This window comes from Dipodomys merriami, unplaced genomic scaffold (genome assembly GCF_024711535.1).
Source record: "Dipodomys merriami isolate MVZ:Mamm:240054 unplaced genomic scaffold, mDipMer1.0.p SCAF_21, whole genome shotgun sequence".
Classification (NCBI taxonomy): Eukaryota; Metazoa; Chordata; class Mammalia; order Rodentia; family Heteromyidae; genus Dipodomys; species Dipodomys merriami.
Window position 1 is genome coordinate 18,027,501 of NW_027203493.1, and position 23,188 is coordinate 18,050,688.

The window sequence follows — 23,188 nt, forward strand, 5'->3', positions numbered from 1 at the left end:
TGAACCATGATCCTCAGATCTCAGCCTCCTGAGTAGCTACGATTATAGGTGTGAGCCACTGGTGCCCAGCTTAATTTAAAATATTTTAAAAAGTGATTTTATTAAGGCCACAAAATTTGAAATGTCAAATTCTGACATGCATTTCCAATCAAAAAGAAATCCTAATAGAGTAGGTCCATTAGTAATGGCTGGACATAAGCTAAGGATTAGAAATCTTTAACTTTTTAATGTTCAACACAAGAAATCTACAGCCTTTATCTGCACAAAGGAAACAGTTTGCTGGTTCCAGTTATGCTATTTATAACAAAGATTTTTGTTTTGTTGTTTTTGAAACAGGATCTTGCTATTCAGCTTAAACTAGCTTCAAACCTTATAGGGCTGGAGGCTGTGGGCTCAAGTGCCTATCTTGCGAATGTGGGCCCTGAGTTCAATCTCTAGCACAAAACAGAAGAAAACTGGTAGCAAGAGAAGGAAGAGATGATAGATAATGTGTTAAAGGAAATGTACTCAATACCTGACTTTTGTTATCCCTCCATACATCACCTCAATAATAACAATAAAGTAACTTTTAAAAAAAGAAGGAGGGCTGGGAAGGTAGCTCAGTGGTAGAGCGCTTGCCTTGCATGCTCAAGGCCCTGGGTTCGATTCCTCAGCACCACATAAGCAAAAAGAAAAAAGCCGGAAGTGGCGCTGTGGCTCAAGTGGTAGAGCGCTAGCCTTGAGCTGAAGAGCTGAGGGACAGCGCCCAGGCCCAGAGTTCAGGCCCCACAACTGGACCCAAAAAAAAATAAAAAAATAAAAAAAATAAAAAAAATAAAAAATAAAAAATAAAAAAAATAAAAAAAGAAGGAAAAGAAATAACTGTATTGTCAAAGCTCATAGAACTCATAAACTTTATAGACCACAATAAAGACAATTTGCCCCATGAAGGTTAGAATGTGTTTGTGACTTTAACTAAGTATGACTATCTCACAATACTGTAAAATTTGTGAAATTTATTATAATCACTTAATCACGATAAAAAAATTGCTATTAAAAAAAGGGAAAAAAACAAACAAAAATCCTTCTCTCTTACATAGCCTAGGCTGAGTTTAAATTCTTGATTCTTCTGCCTCAGCCTCCTAAGTGCTGAGATTTCAAGCATGTGCAACCATCACTGGTTGTCATGAAGGTTGTTTTGAGTTGTTTTTTTTTTTTCCTGCTTATGTGGTGCTGAGGAATCGAACCCAGGGCCTCAGGCATGCAAGGCAAGCACTCTACCACTGAGCCACTTTCCCAGCCCCGGTTGTTTTGAGTTTTGTTTTATTTTTCCAGTTCTGGGGCTTGACTCAGGGCACTGTCCCTGAACTTCTTTTGCTCAAGGCTAGCACTCTACCACTTGAGTCATAGCACCATTTCTGGCTTTTTCTGTTTATGTGGTACTGAGGAATAGAACCCAGAGCTTCATGCATACTAGGCAAACACTCTACCATTAAGCCATATTCCCAGCCTCATGAAGGGTTTTGAACCATTAAGATACATATTCTAGAGGCTGAGACTGTAGTTCAATAGTGGATTCGCTCAAGGTCATGGGTTTAATCCTTAGCACCAAGAACAAAACAAAACAAAAACCAACCAACCAAAAGCTCATCACACAAATGTAGTTTTTCTTTTATCTTCAAAGATCGGGAGTCAAAGTCTTATCATTATCAAACTGATCAAGTTCAGCTTCAAGATGCAAATGGATCCCTGATGCCATTCAAGTGCTTATTCATCCTTTATTCTTCACTGTCCATAATGAAGAGCTAAAAACAGACCTTTTGTCCTTTTGGTTCAGGGAAAACAAGCTATTCAAAAACATGGGTTTCCTAGAGCACGATGGTGAGATGGGCTTAGTGAGATGGGAGCGACATAGACTTTTTAAATACCCTAAATCCTTTTTCTGGGCCAGGATATGGTGGTGGAGGTGAGACATTGTGTTTTCTGGTCAGTGCCACTGCCTGTTCATAAGAAGGTAATCCTGTGTCCTCTAACGATGGTGATCGAGACAAAACAGCCTCCTCTGGTCTTCTGAAAATGATGGAAGGAGTATGGTGGTTGCTTCTTGCATATATAGCTGAAGAACTAAACAGAGAGATAGCATTTTAGGTCTAAGAAAGATAGCGTTTGGGGGCTACAATGCTGACATCACAAAATCAACTGTCTTAATAAATGTTGACACCAGCTTAGTAAAATAACAATAGCTTTAAGTTCTTTTTTTCTTTTTTGGCAGCCACCAAGCTACAAGCTACATCCCAGCCGTATAACAACAATTTTATTTCACCCATATACTCTGGAAGAGTCTTGCCATAGTGGAAAAGCTAAGAGCTTTGAAGCCAGACATGAGTTTGAAACCTGAGTCTCATTCTAATGGCTATGTGAACAAAATCAATTTCCCTGACTCAGGGTGCTCCTCCTCTAGATGGGGATAATAGTAGCTACCTCAATATAGTTGTGAACAGAGGAAGATGATTTATGTAACATAAAACATCATGTTTCTATTACTTACCTCTAGCAGTGTCTGGCACATGATAACCAAGACTTGAAATATGTGAACTGCCTTTTCTTTGGCTCCTGAATTAAATTTTCCAAGTATGATGTGAGATCAATTAATTCCAGGATTTGCTGTAAGCTGGCATAACTCCAAGCCAAGAAAACAGATGCCATGGAGATAATTACAACAGCTGACACCCATCCCTACTGCTCTTTCCTCAAGTCCTGCTACCTGGTCAACCCTTCACAAACAGAATTTACACCATGCCTATTTCCTGCTTCTCAAAAGTATAGTGGTAGCCTGCTTTTTAAAGAATTATGTTCTAACTGTGGAGCCTCCTTTTCAAAGCCTTCCTCTGTGTGTGTGTGTGTGTGTGTGTGTGTGTGTTGGGGCACTGGTGCTTGAACTCAGGGCTTGGGAGCGGGTGCTGTCCCTTAATTTTTTTGCTCAAGTCTGATACTCTACCACATAAACCACAGCTCCACTTCTGACTTTTTGCTGGTTAATTAGAGATAAAAATATCAGACTTGGGCTGGGAAGGTGGCTCAGTGGTAGAGCGCATGCTTTGCATGCACAAGGCCCTGGGTTCGATTCCTCAGCACCACATAAGCAAAAAGAAAAAAGCCGGAAGTGGCGCTGTGGCTCAAGTGGTAGAGCGCTAGCCTTGAGCTGAAGAGCTGAGGGACAGCGCCCAGGCCCAGAGTTCAGGCCCCATGACGGACCCAAAAAAAAAATCAGACTTTTCTGTCCAGGCTTGGCTTTGAACTGTGATCCTCAGATCTCAGCCTCCTAAGTAGGTAGGACTACAGGGGAGAGCCACCTCCAGCCCAAGCTCCTGTTCTTTTTTTTTTTTTTTTTTTGTCCACTGTGCGGCTTGAACTCTGGGCCTGGCCACTGTCCCTGAGCTCTTCAACTCAAGGCTAGTGCTCTACCACTTGAGCCATAGTGCCACTTCCAGTTTTCTGGTGATTAATTGGAGATAAGAGCCTCAAGGATGTTCCTGCCTGGGCTGGCTTTGACCTGCTATCCTCAGATCTCAGCCTCCTGAGTAGCTAGAATTACAGGCAGGAGCCACCAGACTCTCCTCTTCTTTGGTAGCTCATTGTTCTTGCTGAAGCAACTCTTTTTAATTAGCATATATTAGTTCATAAAGGGGAAATCTCCATTGTGACATTTCCACACAAGTAAACAAAATATCCCATTCAGCTTCACTCCCTCTATCACTCTCCCTTTTCTTCCCTTTCTTAAAACAATTTCAACAGGTTTCATTGTTCTATTTTTACACATGCAAATAAGATACTTTGACTGTATTCATCCTCCTTCCCCCTTCTTCCTCAGTGAAGCAGCTTTATACTCCTCTGCTGTGGGCAGCTCCAACGCCAGACCTTCTCTGGGCTTCCACTGTATTGCTGTACTGAGAATATATTTTTTGTTTTTCCACTAACCTAAGCCAACTTAAAAAAGAAATAAATATATATTATATATATGAACACACACACACACATATATATACATATATATGTATATATATATACATATATATATATGTGTATATATATGTGTGTGATATACATGCATGTCATTTAATTTCAGCTAGGGATGAAGAATTCCATGGGAGAGTGCTTGCCTAGCATGTTCAAGGCCCTAGCACTAGGGAGTTGTGTGAGGGACACTTAGTTCCTACTATTTCCACAAAAACTAGTCAGCCAATGACAGGTGAAAGAGACTGGGAAGGAGGTTCAGTGGTAGAGTGCTTGCCTTGCATGCATGAGGCCATGGGTTCGATTCTTCAGCACCACATAAGCAGAAAAAGCCAGAAGTGGAGCTATGGCTCAAGTGGTAGAGCGCTAGCCTTGAGCTAAAGAGCTGAGGGACAGCGCCCAGACTCAGAGTTCGGGCCCCACGACCGACCAAAATAAAAAAAGGAGAAAAAAGATATGATAACCGCATATCTTCTGGGCTTGTTATTGTAAACTTTAAAGCCCTAAATAATTTTGTTTTAAAAGTAAGATTAGTAATATTTGATAGTGGCACTGTAGATCAAGTAGGAGAGAGCTAGCCTTGAGCTGAAGAGCTCAGGGACAGTGCAGAGTTCAAGCCCCATGACCGACAAAAAATAAAAATAAAATAAAATAAAAAAAAATAAAAATAAAAACAATTTAATTAAAAAGCTGGGTGCTGGTGGCTCACACCTATCATCCTAGCTACTCAGGAGGCTGAGATCTGAGGGTCATGGTTCAAAGCCAGCCAGGGCAGTAAAGTCCGTGAGACTCTTATCTACAATAAACCACTAGAAAACTAGAAGTGGTGCTATGGCTCACATGGTAGAGCGCTCACCTTGAGCTGAAGAGCTCAGGGACAGCGCCCAGACCCAGAGTTCAAGCTCCATGACTGACCAAAATAAATAAATAAATTTGATTAATGTGTACCATATTCTTGCCCAGGAACTGGTAGTTTAAGACCGTAAGTACCGCAAACTTTTTAAAAACGGAATCAGCCAATTTGCCTCTGAAAATACCTTTTTTCCCACGGAAGTAATTATCAGATCTGAACTGAAAGGAAGGAGAGAAAAAAATACAGAGAGAAAAGCGAAGCAAAAAAGTCTGTGTAAACTAGGAACTGGATAATCAGCCCTTCAATAGTTGTGAGGTGACTGAGAGGATATTAGTTTACTTAGAGGGCTTAACACAATTCTTCCTCTGTCAGAAAGTTGGGAGTGTATTCATGGTAGGTTAGTTCCTTGCCACACTTTGTTAGCTTAAGTGTTTGCTTACAGGGAACAGGACAGACAAGATACTTCATTTGAACAAATAATTCTTTCCATGTTAATTTTCAAAACTGAATAACAGGAGCAGCGTAATAATTACATTGGTCATTAAATATTTCTGTAGTATTTCCTTGTACAGCATGCATCCAATAGGATTGAAATCAGAAAGTATGTACTAATGAATATCTTTAAAATGGAAATATTAGATGAAGCCTGTTTTCCTCTGCTAAATCCAGGAACCAAGAAATGAAAAGATCTTGTTTTCCATCTCTTGGCATCTTTAAACAGAGGCAAATTTTTCTGACAATGATCTTATTTTCAGTCTTTTTCTGAGTATTTCAACCCTTCCTCCCACTTTCAGACTTGCAAAACAGAGAACAAGCAACTGTGATAGAACAATTTATGGAGACAGTGGATGATGCAGAGTACTTCAGGAACTATTTGAAAGTTAATCTCAACTAGGAGAATATCCAGTAAGTTTATCTTGAAATAGTCTTCTGAAACTCAAAGGAGTTGCTGTGAGGACCTGGTTGACATACTGGTTGTCAAAATGCCAGTAAACCATCCGTTAACTAGACTAATATTAGGGGATAACTAATCTTAGCTTTAAGATACACAGATAACAGTCTCATAAACTTTCTTGCCTGAGCTAGCTTTGAACTATGATCCTCAGATCTTAGCCTCCTAAGTAATTAGGATTACAGACATAAGCCAACAATGCTCAGCTGCCCTCTTACTTTTTATTCCAATAATTTTTTTGTTAATACCTATGTATATTAGATACATACTTTTTCTTTTTAGGTATACAGATTTGAAGAGAACAATTCAGTAGTAATAATTACATTTACAATGTATATGCTATACCAACTATGGAACTTTTTTTTTTTGTCCATCATGGGGCCTGAACTCTGGGCATGGGTGCTGTCCCTCAGCTCCAGTTTTCTTCCACTTGAGCCATACCACCACTTCCAGCTTTTCCTGCTTATGTGGTACTGAGGAATCAAACCCAGGGCCTTATGAACGCAAGGCAAGCACTCTACCACTAAGCCACCTTCCCAGCCCATGGGGCTATTTTTTTTTTTAAAGAAACATAAACACTGTATGGGAAGATGTAACCTGTCTTATGTAAGTTTCAAGAAAGATCTTAATTTGCAAATTAATAGCTATAAGTTTATTGAGTACTTATTCTCCTGCCTACCTGCTTCCTTTCCTCGTTTCTTTCTCTTTCTTTATTTTGCAGATTCCATATGATTTTGCTCAGCTTTCTTGTTTGAGTCACCCCTCCAGTCCAGCATTTTACTGGTTAGTTGGGGATCTAGGCTCACAAACTTTTCTGTCCAAGTTGGCTGGCATTGAACCATGATCCTCTAAATTGGAGCCTCCTGAGTAGCTAGGATTACAGGCATGAGCCATTGGCACCTGGTAGCACAGTACTTTTTCTTTCTGGTCCATGGGCACTGTCAAGCTTGTTTGCTCAAGGCTAGCACTCTGCCACTTTGAGCCACAGCTCCACTTCTGGTTTTTGAGTGGTTAATTAGAGATAAGAGTTTCTTGGACTTTCCTGCCTGGGCTGCCTTTGAACCTCAATTCTTAGATCTTAGCCTCCTGAATAGCTAGGATTACTGGTGTGAGCTATCAGTGCTTGGCAGCACAATGCTTTTTTTTTTTTTTTTTAATCATCAAGTATGTTTAAAAAAATTATTGCAGGCCAGCCAGGACAGGAAAGTCTTGCAACTCCTATCTCCCATAACCACCAAAAAGCAGCTGGAAGTAGAGATGTGGTTCAAGTAGTAAGAGCCTTTTTGATCAGGGCCAATGTTCTCTGACTTGAGCCACAACTTCATTTTCAGCTTTTTGATGGTTAATTGGAGATAAGAGTCTAGTTTCGCCAGGTGCCAGTGAGCATGCCTGCAATCCTAGCTATTCAGGAGGCTGTGATTTGAGGATTGCAGTTCAAAGCCAGCCCAGGCAGGAAAGTCCATGAGACTCTTAACTGGAATAAAGCACCAGAAAACCAGAAGTGGTCCTGTGGCTCAAGTGGTAGAGCCATAGCCCTGAGCTGAGAGCCGAGGGACAATGCCCAGGCCTCCAAGCCCCACAACCAAAAAAAAAAAAAAAAAAAAAGAGTAGTTTCAAACAGTGATCCTCAGATCTCAGCCTCCTGAGTAGGTTGGATTTCAGATGTGAGCCCCTGGTGCCCAGCTCTTTTGTTTCTTATTGTTCTGCATTATATTGCATTTATACTTGGATAGTTATACAATCATCTTTTAAAATGGTTCAAAGCCAGTTCATGCAAAAAGTTAGTGAGACACTGTTTTAATCACTAAGTTGGCCATGATGGTATGCCCCTGTGATTTCAGCCACTAGGATCCCAGAGAGAAGGATCTTTGTCTGGGGCTACCTCTGGCCAATAGCATAATTAGTAAAAGTAGAAAAAACTGGTTCAAGGCTATATGGGAAATCTCTGCTTTTGCAACTTACCTGATTATATTCTAGTTTATTTCCTTTTTAAATAATAGGCAGCCATTTGTTTGATACATCTTAAAATAATAATATAGAAAGTATAAATGAACTGAATACTTTTACTTACCACAAGTCTGTTTGCCTATTACACTTGGTGATACAAAAATAGTAGCCAAGTAATCCAAAAATAACCAAAAATACTCCAGCAGCAATTAGTCCAGTCAGAAGACCCATAACATCAATTTTCTCTCTGTTAACATCTTAAAAGAAATAGTTAAAATAAATATATTTTATAACTAAAACACAACAATGAAAATGCATCATCTACCATTTCAATAAATTTGACACATTATGAAGTATATAATTATTGATTATATATTTGTTTATAACAGTACTGAGGCTTGGACTCGGAGCTTGGGCACTGTCCCTTTTTGCTGAAGGCTGGCATGCTACCACTTGAACTACAGCTTTACTTCTGATTTCTGGTGCTTAACTGAAGATAAGTTTCTCATGGACTTCCCTGCCTAGGATAGTTTTGAACCATGATCCTCAGATCTCAGCCTCCTGGGCAGCTAAGATTATAGGCATAATCTACCAGTACCAGGCTGCTAATGACTTTTAAAAATTCTGTAGTACAGCTAGCTGAGCATGGTGGCTCATTCCTGCAATTCCAGCTACTCAGGAATTGTAGGAAGGTTGATGTTTGAGTCCAGTCTGGGCAAAATTGCAAGACCCTATTTGAAAAACTTAAACAACAAAGGGTAGGAAAATGGCACTTTGCACTTGCCTTACAAGTGCAAAGCCCTCAATTCAATTGCCAATACCATGAAAAAGAGAAGTCTGTGCTAGAGAATCTGCCTGAAAAACAATGTAAATGATACTTTGAAGAGCCTTAATCATTTATTTTAAGTAGATCATATGAAGTGGATAATATCCAACAGTAAGTTGAATAAGCCTATTCTTTGCTTAACTAGACACATTTTGGCATTAACTACTCAGATCAATTTATGGAACAATTTGGTGTAGCTACACAAGGTAGTCTCCTTTGGTGAGGATGGTCTTACTTAAAAGGAATGAAAGAATAATTAACAAAAATAAACATCTAGGACTGGGAAGGTGGCTCGGTGGTAGAGCGCTTGCCTTGCATACATGAGACCCTGGGTTCGATTCCTCAGCACCACATAAGCAGAAAAAGCCGGGAGTGAGGCTGAGGCTCAAGTGATAGAGCGCTGGTCTACAGCTGAAGAGCTAGGGGACAGCACCCAGGCCCAGAGTTCAGGCCCCACAACTGACAAAAAAAAAAAGAGGGCTGGGAAGGTGGCTCAGTGGTAGAGTGCCTGCCTTGCACGCATAAGGCCCTGAGTTCGATTCCTCAGCACCACATAAGCAGAAAAAGCCGGAAGTGGCACTGTGGCTCAAGTGGTAGAATGCTAGCCTTGAGTTGAAGAGCTGAGGAACAGCACCCAGGCCCAGAGTTCAGGTCCCATAATCAAAAAAAAAAAAAAAAAATCAGTAAGAGATGAGCTATAAAGATAAGATAAAGGGTTTTCCTCTCCCTACTAGTAGTTTAATTTCTGGGCTGGGTTCAGTGGGTCCTCCCTGTAATGCTAGGTACCTAGAAAGTAGAGAGCTTGAGGGTAGAGGTTCAAGATTCATCAACACAAAAAGTTAGCATAACTCATCAAAGCTAGGTGTAGTGGCAGGAACTACTCATCTCAGCAATGTGGAAAGTATAAATGGAGGGATCAAGGTCCAAATCTGTCTATGCATAAATATGAGATCTTATTCAAAACTTAATGAAGGCAAAGATGAATAGGGTCATGACTCAAGTGGTAGAGTGCCTACCTAGCAAACCTAGAATCACTAAGTTCAAACCCCAGTACTAACAAAAGACAGAAAAAATGTAATTCTAGTCAACCTTCTTTCCTTCCTTCCTTCCTTCCTTCCTTCCTTGTCTTTTTCTCCTCTCTCTCCCTTCCCATCCCCTTCTCTTTCCCTCTCTTTTTTTCCTCTCCCTCCCTTTTATTTTCTCTTCTTTTTTTCATGCTGAAGATTGACCCTAGGGTCTTGCAATCTATCACTGCACTACAGCTACAGCTCCTATCCAATCATCTTAATTTACCTAGCACAAGTATTCCAGTCATTTGTAATGATAAAAAAAGAAAAAGTTAAACGAGTTCACAACTTGAAACTAAGAGTTCTACTTGTTCTGTCTTACAAGTCTTGACTTATAACTGAGAGGTTTAAAACAGCTTTATGTTGATTATCTCATTTCTCCAATATCTCACCAAACTTGCTTTTCAGTATATAAATAGATGAAGGTAGTCTTCTGTGCCTCAGATAGCCCAGTATATAATTGAGAAATATTCCTTGGGTTTAGAAAGTATGTATGTTGAACAACAGCCAAACTCAAACACAAAACTAAAATGCATTACAATACATTGAGAGCAAGGAAAACATTCAAGTTTTTCAGGTCTTGCCTTACCTGATTTTGTGGTTGGTCCTTTAATCGAATATTCCTGCCAAAATGTCATCTAAGAGAAAGATAGAATTTCCAAGTTTATGCAATTTACAATCATTTCATTTGTTCCTAGTGACCTAAATGAGGGGTGGTAAGCTCTTGGCCTACATCTGAGGTGGGACATCAGTTCATTCAAGCTGAAGGGCGTGACTCACCCTCATTAAAACACTACTTCTCACGCTGGTCTCTGCAGTCTGCTTAATTGGTTAAGGGAATACTTCATTCTCAGCTCTCCCAAGTGAGGACTTTCCCATTTAGTGAACAGCCTGGTGTTGGTGGCTCATGCCTGTAATTTTAGTTACTCAGGAGGCTGAGATCTAAGGATCAAAGTTTTAAGTCAGCCCAGGCAAGAAAGTTCTAGCAAGACTCTTATCTCCAACTAATCACTCAAAAACTGGAAGTGGAGTTGTGACTCATAGTGGTAGAACACTAATTAGCCTTGTGCAAAAGAGCTCAGGGATAGTGCCCAGGCGCCGAGTTCAAGCCCCACAACCAACAACAACAAAAAAGAAGAAAAAAAAAAAGTGAACATTCCAAAGGTAGTAATTGGAGCTATGGACCTATTACGATATTTGAATAAGAGTCTGAATTTTTCTATGTTAGGGTGGCCCTCAGTTTGCTAGGGTATTTTATTGAAAGCTACTTACTGCTGTTATCCCTGAGATAATTTAAGTTCTCAGACATTTAAAGGAAGTTAGGCTTTAAATAATAATGATAAAATTGGAAAATGAGTTTGTGTGCAGTATAGCTTACATCTATAGTTCTAGCCCCTCGAGACTGAGATCAGGAGGAACATATTTTGAGCTCCTCGTCTCAACCAATAGCTGGGTGGCTCCCGTCTGTTATCTCAGCTATGCAGGAGGCTGAGACTGGGAAGATAGTGATTGTAGGCCAACTCCAGTAACAAAGTTTGTGAGAACATGCTCTCTTCCCCCAATCCCAATAAAACATGGAGGAGTTTAAGTGGTGGTATGGCTCAAGTGGTAGAGCACTTGTCTTGAGCTGAAGAGCTGAGGGACAGTACCCAGGCCCAAAGTTCAAGCCCAATGACTGACCAAAATAAATAAAAATAAATAAACAAAAGTTAGAGGGGCATAGTGGCAAGTAATTGTCTGGATTGAAGTCCAGACTGTCTTGGTCAAAAAGTCAGACCTTATCTCAAAAATAATCAGACAGAAAAGGGCTCAAGTGGTAGAGCACCTATCTAGCAATAGAAATCCTGAGTCTAAACCCCCATTATCACTAATACAACCATCAAAAAAGAAAAGGAGAGAAAGAAAGGAAAAGAGAGAACTAAATGAAAAAGAAAGTAGGTTTAGAAAAAAAAACACATAAAATGTCAACTGACTGTGTGCTGGTACCTCACACCTGTATGTAGTAGCTCACTACCTACTCAGGAGGCTGAGATCTGAGGAACACATATCAAAGCCAGCCCAGGCTGGAAAATCCATACAATAAACTACCAAAAAGCTGGAAGCAGAGCTGCGGTTCAAGTGGTAGACCATTAGTCTTGAGCAAAAGAAGCTCAGTGACAGCACACAGGCCTGGAGTTCAAGCTCCAGAATGAGCACACTAGTGCGTGTGCATGCACACATACACACACACACACAAATCTCAACTAACACAACTGTAAAATATACTGTTTATTTTCCCACTTTGTTAAATACAGCAAACATTTGCAGAAAACAGTAGACTGGGCACAAATATGGAAGAATAGAATGAGTTTCTTTTACCAAAGGCATTTGAATAATGCCTGAAAGGTCCTCACTGAGTAAAAAAGTAAAACATGAGGTTTGACAAAAAAGAAAAGGAGCTCCAGTTATTTAGTCTACAGAAGAATTTGGATCACTTAACTTTCTTCAAGATTATGCTAGATTACTTCAGCTCAGGGTTATTTATCTGTTTTGAGATCAAGATTAACAGATAGGATTTAAGTACATATTTGAAGGGAGAGTTTCTAAAACAAAACTTCCTTAAATTACACAGAAAAACCAGTGTAAGCTCTTGAATGTAGATGTACTAGCAAAACAGCACAAAGTAGATTGTCAGTTAAAGACTTAAAATATGAGTATGGGTCATCAAAGTAAAGGCAAGATCATTGATGGAAGAAATTGCTCTGAGTTTTAAATGTTTGAAACATGATTCAGAGTACTAACTTAAATAATAACTTGTTTTCTGGTTGGGGAAGCTAGGTATTAAGCCCAAGGTCTCCTGCTTGTTAGGCAAGTGCTACTTCAGATCATATCTCCAGATTTAATTCATTCTTCTCTGAGGTTGTTTTTGAACCAACTTTAACACACAAAATCACTGCATAGCCCATAATTTTCAAATTACTTATAAACTCAGCTAATTAAATATAAAGATAAGGCTAAAAGGGTAATTAGCATCTTAAAGAACTAGAAAGAGATAACAGGTTTACAACCTGGATTTCATTTATGGTAGAAAATCTGAGACTGACTCTTCAGCTTTTGTTTGCCATCCTAGTTACTGGGGTTCTCACCAAGACTTCTCCCAGGTCTTTCAGCATCAAGCAGTTTCTGGCCAAGAAACAAAGACAAAATTGCCCCACTCCCCCAGTGGATTCAGGAACAAAATCAGGTACAACTCCAAGAGAAGACACTGGCGGAGAACCAAGCTGGGTCTGTAAGGAATTGTACAATGCCCATATATTTATACTGCACCAAGAACCAGTCAAGCTACAATGTCAATATTGCCTGGACTGATAGTTGGGCTTTTTAAAACTGATTTTTCTTTGGTTATTTTAAGAATGGGTGCATGGGCTGGGAAGGTGGCTCAGTGGTAGAGTGCTTGCCTTGCATGCATGAGGCCCTGGGTTCGATTCCTCAGCACCACATAAGCAGAAACAGCCAGAAGTGGCACTGTGGCTCAAGTGGTAGAGTGCTAGCCATGAGCTGAAGAGCTGAGGGACAGCACCCAGGCCCAGAGTTCAGGCCCCACGACTGGCAAAAAAAAAAAAAGAATGGGTGCAGTAATAAATATGTGAAACCTTATATTTGAAAAGAAAAAAATCATGGTGGCTCATACCTATAATCCTAGTTACTCAGGAGGCTGAGATCTGAGGATCATTATTTCAAAGGAAACCAGGAAAATGCCTGAGACTCTTATCTCCCATAAACCACCAAAAAGCTGTACAAGGAGCTGTGGTTTAAGTGGTAGAGCACTAGCCTTGAGTACAAAAGCTCAAGGACAGAGCCTAGGATCTGAGTTCAAATCCCAGGACTGGCACCCCCCCCCAAAAAAAAAATAAAGGAAGGAAGGAAAGGAGAAAGAAAGAAGGAAAGAAAGAGAAAGAAAGAAGAAAAAAATCTAAGACTGGAAGTGCCATTTTCTTAAATACAATTTAGTTTTCAGTCAGTTCACATAATAAATTATATTACCGTTTTATCTTCATCCACGAAAATCTCTCTGGCTTCCTCATAATTGCAGAGTTCTTCATAGCACTCTCTTTCTAGGTCACCTGGGGTGAAGAGCTCCAAATCAAATCTATTGTATAGGAGGCGGCGATGAATGAAAAAATTTGCTTCTTCTTTTGATTTAAAGACTAATAAAAAAATAAAAATAGATTTTAAACATTGGTTGTAAAAATAATGCAGAAACCTTTTCATAATTGCAGAAAAAGTAAATTATTGTCCTAATGTGGCTAAATTTTACCAAATGTTCTTTTTTTGTGTGTTTGTCCCAATATTGGGGCTTGAACTCAGTAAAGACCTGAATGCTATTCCTTGTTTTTTTTCCATTCCAGGCTGGCTCTACTTTCAGTTGTTTGGTAGCCAATTAGAGATAAGAGTGTAATAGATGAGTCTACCTAAACTAGCTTTAAACCTTGATCCTCATATCTCAGGCTCCAGAGAAGCTAGGATTATAGGCATGTGCCACTGGTTATTTGGGCCATATTCTCAATGGCTTTAAAATCTGACCCAAAAAGTTGGTGGTGGAGCTGAAGCTTAAGTTGTAGAGCATCAGTTAAAAAAAAAAAAAAATGCTGGTTATGGGGCTTGAACTCTGGGCCTGGGCGCTGTTCCTCAGCTCTTCAGCTCAAGGCTAGTGTTCTACCACTTCAGCCACAGTGCCACTTCCAGTTTTGTGAGTGGTTTATTGGAGATAAGAGTCATACAGGCTTTCCTGCCCAGGGTTGGCTTTGAACCGAGATCCTCAAATCTCAGCCTCCTGAGTAGCTAGGATTATAAGTGTGAGCCACTAGAGCCAGGTAAAGTTTTTTACTTAGTAAAAAAGCCATTTCTGCCTTTTTTTTCCCTGCCTTTTTCTATTTATGTGGTACTGAGGAATCAAACCCAGGGCTTGCTGAGTAAGTACTCTATCACTAAGCTACATCCCAGCCCCTGTGAGACTCTTATCTCCAAGTAACCACCAGAAAACCAGAAGTGGAGCTGAGGCTCAAAGTGGTACAGCACTAGCCTTAAGCAAAGGGACAGTGCCCAGGCCCTGAGTTCAAGCCTCACAACTGACAAAAATAAAGATCTGGTCCTTAATCCCTACCTCTGACCTCACCTCCTACCCCTTATCCTTAAGGTTTTTGTTGTGCACTCTGAGCTGGCTTCTATCACTTTGAATCTTTCCTCTGTTCAATTGCTGTTTCCTTTGAATAGAACTTTCTTCTTTCAGTTTGCCCCCATACTTCCTTTCGAATTGATTTCAATGTATCATTGAACACTTTTTCCTATGTAGCCAGCGTGAACACTCTCCATGGTGCCTGCTGTTTTCTAGAGCATTTAGCACCACCTGGTGTTCTATATGCTTCATATACTCATCTGTCACCACTGTTCTTGCTAGAAGGCATGCTCCATGGAAGCAGAATTGTTGGGACCTGGCACAAAAGAAATTACTTAAAAAAAAAAAATCACTAAAAAAAGGGGGGGGGGGCGGGCTGGGAAGGTGGCTCAGTGGTAGAGTGCTTGCCTTGCATGCATGAGGCCCTGGGTTCAATTCCTCAGCACCACATAAGCAGAAAAAGCTGGAAGTGGCACTGTGGGACAGTGCTCATGCCCAGAGTTCAGGCCCCATGACAGACAAAAAAAAAAAAAAAAAAAATTACTGCATGAAGCTGGGTTCTGGTGGCTCATGCCTGTAATTCTAGCTACTCAGAGGGTTGAAATCTGAGAACTGTGGTTTAAAGGTAGCCCAAGCAGAAAAAAGTCTTTAAGACTCGTAACTCCAATTAACCAACAAAAAAACTGGAAGTAGAGGTATGGTGCAAGTGGTAAAGTACCAGTTTTGAGCAAAACAAACAAATGAGAGCACAAGGCCTTGAGTTCAAGCCCAAATGCCAGCACACACACACACACACACACACACACACACACACACACACACACACACACACACACACACACACACACACACACACACACACACACACACACACACACAATTACTTTACTGCATAAGAAAACTCAACTTTCCAACTGCTGAAAGACCTTCTTGGACCTAAATATAGATATAATGTGGTAGAAATCAACTTGGTTTAAAGTACTGAACGAGTTAGTGATGAAGGAACTCATCAGCTGATTGACTTATTGCATACTTATTGCATGAATCTGCCTCTGTAATGCTACTTCTCAGATCCTCCCAGATCATCATCTTTTATTGGCTAAAGAAGCAATGCTACCTTTCTCATGGTAGGTTACCTGACATAAATATACCCTCCATACATCCTTCAACTCAATTAATAATGATGTTAAATTTGAAAGGAAGGGCTAGGAAGGTGGCTCAGTGGTAGAGCGCTTGCCTTGCATGCCTGAGGCCCTGGGTTCGATTCCTCAGCACCACATAAGCAAAAAGAAAAAAGCCGGAAGTGGCGTTGTGGCTCAAGTGGTAGAGCACTAACCTTGAGCTGAAGAGCTGAGGGACAGTGCCCAGGCCCAGAGTTCAGGCCCCACGACCGGACCCAAAAAAAAAAAATTGAAAGGAAAATAAAAAAGGGACAGGTGTAAACATTTCTATTTTCTTGAAATGATTTTTATGCCAATATATCATGATATTATGATTGATGCTGTATTAAATATGCCTTCAGGAGGCTCTTTCCTGTTTGGTACTTCCTTGAGGATGACAGTATTGACTGTCAGTGGGACTTAAGCTTTGTGCCAGATCATTTTTTTTTTTTTTTGCTTCCCCTATGATCTGAGGAGAAATACTCTCCTCTGTCATTTAGAGTTTAAATATCCCTTGATTTGTTTCTAATTTGAAAGAACCAAACTTCCCTGCTTCTGAAATATCTTTGGGGTTCTATGAGGGCTGTTATTTTCCTTGAGCACTACTGAAGAGTGCACTGACTTACATTTCTTTGATTCTCTTCCCTCCTCTGCTTTTCTTTTCTCTTTATTTTTATTGTTGATAAGGGGGCTTGAACTCAGATCCTGAGTGTTGTCCCTGAGCTCTTTTGCTCAAAGCTAGCACTCTACCTCTCTGAGCCACAGCTCCATTTCCAGTTTTCTGGTGGTTAATTGGAGATAAGAGTCTCATTGCCTAGGCTGGCTTTGAACCATGATCCTCAGATCTCAGCCTCCTGAGTAGCTCACTACTACTTGTAGTAGTGAGCCACCAGCACTCAGTGTAAGGTTTGGCAAAAGGGGACTATCACATAGTTCAGGCAGAAAACATTTTATTGGAGGGAGAGCAAACTGCTGGCTCCCAGGAAATGAAGACATGCAGAGAAAGAAGGAAAAAAAGAAGGAGGAAGAGAGGAAGAGAAGAGTGGGGGAACTTGTGGTTGAGTGGGATTATATAAGGAAAGGCTGGGCAGTGTGACCACTGTGAATGTGAGAGTGATTTCAGAGCCTGGGGAGCCTCTCACCCTCCAAAGGAGGTATGACTGGGGCGATTCAGGAAGTACCCTCAGTGGATGAGGAAGTGACCTCAGAGTCTGGGGTCCTTTGCTGACTCACAGTCAGGTGATTACTGGTTTCAGGCAGGTGATTTCTGGTAAGGCTCTTTGCCCTCTTTGTTGAAGAGGAAATGGGAAAGGGCTATTCTTCCTAGCAGACCTGACACCCAGCACCTCTGTTTTTCTTGTCTTGAACTATGATATGAGGGTGCCCATATATTCCACTGTGACAAACCTACAAATCCATTCTCTTCCTCTTTTCTATATCCATATTTTCTTTTTTTTTTTTTTTTTTTTTTTTGGGTCTGGTCGTGGGGCCTGAACTCTGGGCCTGGGTGCTGTCCCTCAGCTCTTCAGTTCAAGGCTAGCGCTCTACCACTTGAGCCACAGCTCCACTTCGGCTTTTTATTTTTTCTTTTTGTTTATGTGGTGCTGAGGAATCGAACCCAGGGCCTCATGCATGCAAGGCAAGCGCTCTACCACTGAGCCACCTTCCCAGCCCTATATCCATATTTTCTAAATAAGCTCCTTTTAAGTCATTCCAACTTTAATGCTTTATCGGAATTTGGCTGAAGCCCCCTCCCCTTTCCATTTACAATAGTAAACCCTTATCTAAAATTTCATCTTTCACACTTTCTATCTGAGGTCCACTATGGTTTGAAAATATTCAACAGAAAATCCCATAAATAAATAATTCACAAATTTTAAGTTGCATGTAATTCTGGGCAGCATGATAAAAATCTTCCTCACTTTAAAAAAAATTTTTATTTATTTTTTATTGTGAAAATACTGTACAGAGGGGTTACAATTAGATGGGCACAACTGGAGATAAGACTTTCATGGGCTTTCTTGCCCTGGCTGGCTTTGAACGCAATCCTCAGATCTCAGACTTCTGGGTAGCTAGGATTACAGGCATGAGCCACCAATTCCAGCCTGAATTATCTTTTTATCTAGAGTATCCACACCATATATACTACCTGCCCATTAGTTGCTAACCACCTTGGTTATCGTATCAGTGTTATTTTGTTTTTGTTTCTGAGCCAATCCTGGGGCTTGATCTAGCGGGCCTGGGCAATGTCCCTGGGCTTTTGTGTTCAAGGCTGGCATTCTATCACTTGAGCCACAACAACATTTCTGGCTTTTAAAGAATTGTTATTATAAAGGCAATGTACAGAGGAGTTATAGTTACATAAGTCAGGTAAAGGACTTCTTTTCTTCCTTCCTTCCTTCTTTTCTTTCCTTTTTTTTTCTTTCCTTCTTCCTTTCTTTCTGTTGTTGGTCTTGGGGCTTGAACTCAAAGCCTGGATGCTGTCCCTGATCCTTTACACTCAAGGCTAGAGCTCTACTCCTTTGAGCCACAGTGCCACTTCCAGTTTTCTGCCAATTAATTGGAGATAAGAGCATGCTTGGGCTAGCTTTGAACAGTAATCCTCAGATCTCATCCTCCTGAGACACTAGGATTACAGGAATAAGCCACTGGAGCCCAGCGTAAGAGTACATGCCTTTTTGAATGCCTTTTTGTCATGCCTTCCCTTATTCAATCCACTTCTGGCTTTTTGATGGTTAATTGGAGGTAAGAGTCTCACAGACTTTCCTACCCAGGATGGATTTGAAGGCTGATCCTTAGATTTCAGATCCTCAGATTCTCAGATCCTGAATAGCTAGGACTGAGTCACTGGTGCCTAGCCCACAGTTGTTCTTTGTTTGTTTGTTTTTTGTTGTTGTTGGTTTGTTTTTGTTTTTGGGGGGTCCGGTCCTGGGGCCTGAACTCTGGGCCTGGACGCTGTCCCTTAGCTGTTCAGCTCAAGGCTAGCGCTCTACCACTTGAGCCACAGCGCCACCTCCGGCTTTTTTTTCCTGTTTATGTGGTGCTGAGGAATCGAACCCAAGGCCTCATGCATGCAAGGCAAGCATTCTACCACTAAGCCACTTTCCCAGTTTTTTTTAATGTAAAATTTTCATTTTTATATAGTTTTAGTAGCACTGGAGATTAAACTCAGATTTAATGGTAGATTGTCAGGCCGTTTCATAGTTTATAATGTCCTTCACAGAAACTTTTATGCCTGTGTCATATGAATGAATGGATGAATGAATGAATGAATATCAAAAGCATTCTGGGCAGGAGCATCTGCTCCTACTGAGTATAGGCCATCAACCTCATATACAGATATATTTACCTACATGTTATGACTTGGGAACATACCATAATCATGGTGTACCAAGAAGGATGCCCTTCTTTCCAAAATCCTTCCTGATTCTCACCAAGTAGCCTACCTGGTTTCCTAGAATTCTATTCCTTTAGGCTCCCCTTTATTCCTTTATTGATCCCCTTCTCCACCCCCCCCCCTCATACACACAGAGCTGTATTAATTATTATTAAGTTTGTAAATATGTCAGGAGTATTCTTCTCCAATGAAAATAGTATCTAGTGGGGTGCTGGTAGCTCACACTTATAATCTTAGCTACTCAAGAGGCTGAGATCTGAGGATCATAGTTAAAAGTCAGCCCAGGCAAGAAGGTCTGAGAAACTCTTTTTTTTTTTTTTTTTTGGCCATTCCTGGGGCTTGAACTCAGGGCCTGGGCACTGTCCCGGAGCTGCTGCTGCTGCTTCTTCTTTTTTTTTTTTTAATTAATATATATTTTTTCTTTTTTTTCCCCGACCCCCCTTCCCAATCCTCCCCCCGCACCCCCCAACTCCCCCTGAGCTTCTTTTGCTCAAGGCTAATACTCTACCACTTGAGTCACAGTGTCACTTCTGGCTTTTTCTGTGTATGTGGTACTGAGGAATTGAACTTAGGGCTTCATGAATGCTAGGCAAGCACTCTACCGCTAAGTCACATTCCCAGCCCCTCTGAGAAACTCTATCTCCAATTAACCATCTAAAAACCAGAAATGGAGCTGTGAGTGGTAGAGCACTAGACTTGAGCAAAAAACTCAGGCCCTGACTTCAAGCCCCAGGACCAAAAAGAAAACAGAAAAGAAAATGGGATCTGATGAGGAAGGATAAGGGACAGAATGTGTTACTTAGTTATTTTTTTTTTACAATCCTGGGGCTTGAACTCAGGGCCTGGGCACTGTCCCTGAGCCTCTTTGTGTTCAAGGCTAGTGCTCTACCACTTGAGCCACAGCATCACTTCTGGCTTTTTCTGAGTAGTTTATTGGAGATAAGAATCTCATGGACTTTCCTGCTTGGGTTAGCTTTGAACTGGGATCCTCAGATCTCAGCCTCCTGAGTAGCAAGGATTACAGGTGTAAACCAACACCTGGTATTAAGTAAATTTGTAGTGGTGGTCAAGAAGGGAATCACAATGACTAGACAATAAGTAGGTTGTCTAGCCATTGTTTTCTTCTGGTCTTGCTAGGTAGAATAAGCTTTCAAATGCAGCAGGAACCCAAGGATTAAGACCCAAATTTAAAAGCCATAGCATTCAGGTAAGCAAGTCTCAAACTCAACCTCTCAGCCATCTGCCCTTATCTAGACAACTAGATATTTGAGTCAAAAGGATCCTAAAATTCTGCCTCTCATCCTCCCTCATGTTATAGAAAAAGGCACTAAAAATTCCCAAGGGATTAAGGGCCTTAACTTGTTCAGGGTCTCAGAAATCCAAACTAAAGGATATAGCTCAGTGGTAAAGCATTTGCTTACCATGAGACTCCCAGCAATGCAAAAAACAAGCCCAGACAAGATTCTCGACTCTCTGTCCATCTTTCCATGAAGTAATTGTGCTCATTACAATACTACATTAGCTTTATCCAGGAAAACAATCGCTTAATGATTTTTTTTTAGAAGTCCAAATAGGCTTTCCATTCAGTGAACCACAAACCAGATCTGTCTCTGTCTCTCTCTGTCCTTTCTTTCGTATGCTGCGCGCGCGCGCGCGCGCACACACACACACACACACACACACACAGAGAAACATATCAAAGAAAAACGCAGGGAGGAAGTGGCGCTGTGGCTCAAGCGGCAGAGCGCTCGCCTTGATCAAGCTGAAGAGTGCAGGGACAGCGCTCAGGCCTAGAATTCAAGCCCCACGACCGACCAAAAAAAAAAAGAAAGAAAAAAGAAAAAAGAAAAGAAAAACGCAGGGAGACGAATTTGTACACATCATACATCATAGTTAAAAACTTAAATCTCCACAACATCACCAAGTAAGCCACAAACTAAAGGATATTTTAGTGCTTTTCTGGTTTACCTACTATAGGTATCCATCGGGAAAAGTGTGTTGTGTAATTCCAAAATGCAGTTTCTCGATTGCTAACTCTAACAGGTGGCTCGAGTTTCCAGAAAGGTTTTCTGCGAAACTGCAGACCTGCTTATGTACAGCAGTCACGCTTATTTACCTTCTTCTCCAGCATGCCTGGCATCCTTCAGAGCTCTTGCGCAATGAGGAAACGCGAAGGTAGCTAGGGGCAGTTGGCTGAGTAGAATCAGAAGTGAAAACATAGTCTGACGACTGTCAGGGAAACTAAAAACAACAAAAAAAGCACATCAAAGAAAAGACCCTATCTCAGCACTTCGAGTTTCAGTGGCAAACTGAGTCACAAATCAGTTGTACTCAAAAGCCACCCCCCCCCCCGACTGCGCCCCACCCGAGTTTCGGTGGCCCCAACCCAACGCGCGCGCGCTCCAGGCCAGTGGCTCCTGACAGCGCCTGGAGACGAAGACAGGAAACCAAACCCCAGGACTCTAACGAGGACACTTGTCCCCTTGTGTTTTGCGTTGGAGTCCGACCTGCTCCGCGGAGGTCCCTCACCTGTTCCCCACTCCGAATAATCCCTTTCCCCACCCGGGCACCGTGGCGCAGCACTCCCCCCCCCCACCCCGCCCGCACCCCGCACCTGAGCTCTCCCGCACATGTTCCAGCAGTTCCCGGGCCGGAGCCCCGGGGTTGGGTTGTCCTTAAAGCCTCCAGGCCCTTTTGTCTCCGGCGGCCCCCTTTAAATCTCGGCCACACTCAGCTCTCGCGCTCCGCAGCGCCGGGCTCTGCGCGCGATGAGCGCCGAGGGTCCGCGGAGGAGCGCGCGGGGATCTGGCACCGCCCGGCCGAGCTCCGGCCAGCGTCTCCGGCGGCTGTCGGGGAGGGGGATCAGTGGGAAGAGGAGGAGGCGGCTACCAGGGGGAGCACCTGGCGAGGCTCCGCCTCCCGGGACGGGGGTGTGGCTTACCTGTGGCTGCTGGGCCTGCGCCGGGCGTCTCCCGGGCCCTGAGCGAGTCAGCCGTTCAGCTCCTGTCCCCAAGCTTGGGTAAGTTCGGGTTCCCCCAACCCCCGCCCCTGCCCGCCGTGGCCCCGCCTCGGCAGCGCGGGTGGTACATTTAGGATTCATTTCTCCATCGGGCTTTCTCTGCGAATTCCAGGGAACATCTCAGTTCTTCCAAGAACGCCCTTGGCACTTGGAAGACTTTTTCTGCTTTGCGTTGCATTAAGCGAGGAGTCTGAGGTTACCTTTGGCCAACCGTTCTCAATCGAGAACTAAGTACTCATCAGACAAAATCATTTCGTGAGTGATATGGAATAAGAAGAAGCCTAAAAATGAATTGATACATGGAATTCATTAGGTCTGGGGTGTCTCTCTCCCAGGTCAAAATGATTTCCATTATGAAAACAAGAATTGAGTTTTGCCCTTTTCACCTTCATTCTTTCAAGAGTGTACAGTGGAAATTTCCGGAGGTGATTTCATATGACAGGAATGACATCATCATTCTGCTAACAAAATACCAGTGGCACATGCTTGAGTTTTCGAGTATTTTTCTATGATGTAGGATTAGAATCAAAGGTAATTTTATATCGAGATTAATGTAAGATTTATAAAGATGAATAAAGTTTGCTTGTTCTCAATACTTTTGAACTTTTGTTATTTTTAGTCATATCTACCAGGATCATTAAGCTCCTTATTCTCAAATAATCTTGAACTTGACATTGAGTTTATGTGGTAACACACAGCGAGAGAGAAAATAAGTACACTGTCTTGGTTCAATGTAACATTTTGGAAATTCTCTGGTGCTACTAGAATAATGTAATAATATAATGTAATGATGTAATTCAAATGAATAAAAGGAGTAAA

The 23,188-nt window shown here is 41.7% G+C and overlaps 1 protein-coding gene across 2 annotated transcripts; it reads right to left on the reverse strand.

Annotated features, from left to right (window-relative positions):
- Nucleotides 1-1,182: 1,182 nt before the first annotated feature.
- Prrg4 (proline rich and Gla domain 4) lies at nucleotides 1,183-22,207 on the reverse strand. 2 transcript variants are annotated; one of them, XM_070032647.1, is made up of 7 exons: nucleotides 21,965-22,207; nucleotides 21,467-21,591; nucleotides 13,662-13,825; nucleotides 10,228-10,276; nucleotides 7,870-8,002; nucleotides 2,528-2,592; nucleotides 1,917-2,103 (listed from the first exon to the last, which is right to left on the reverse strand). In XM_070032647.1, the coding sequence occupies exons 2-7, from the start codon at nucleotides 21,567-21,569 to the stop codon at nucleotides 2,009-2,011; spliced, it is 609 nt and encodes a 202-aa protein (XP_069888748.1). In that variant the 5' UTR covers nucleotides 21,570-21,591; nucleotides 21,965-22,207; the 3' UTR covers nucleotides 1,917-2,008. The 2 variants fall into 2 exon arrangements, with proteins under 2 accessions (XP_069888747.1, XP_069888748.1); XM_070032646.1 differs by lacking the exon at nucleotides 2,528-2,592 and having other exon boundaries at nucleotides 1,183-2,103.
- Between the last annotated feature and the right edge of the window lie 981 nt (nucleotides 22,208-23,188).

Excerpts from the sequence above, each read along its gene's own strand:
- Prrg4 (XM_070032646.1), bottom strand. The coding sequence starts at position 21,569 with ATGTTTTCACTTCTGATTCTACTCAGCCAACTGCCCCTAGCTACCTTC. Across the intron at positions 13,826-21,466 it reads CAGGCATGCTGGAGAAGAAG|TCTTTAAATCAAAAGAAGAA; the intron begins GTAAATAAGCGT and ends TTTTTTTATTAG. Across the intron at positions 10,277-13,661 it reads TCGTGGATGAAGATAAAACG|ATGACATTTTGGCAGGAATA; the intron begins GTAATATAATTT and ends TCTTTCTCTTAG.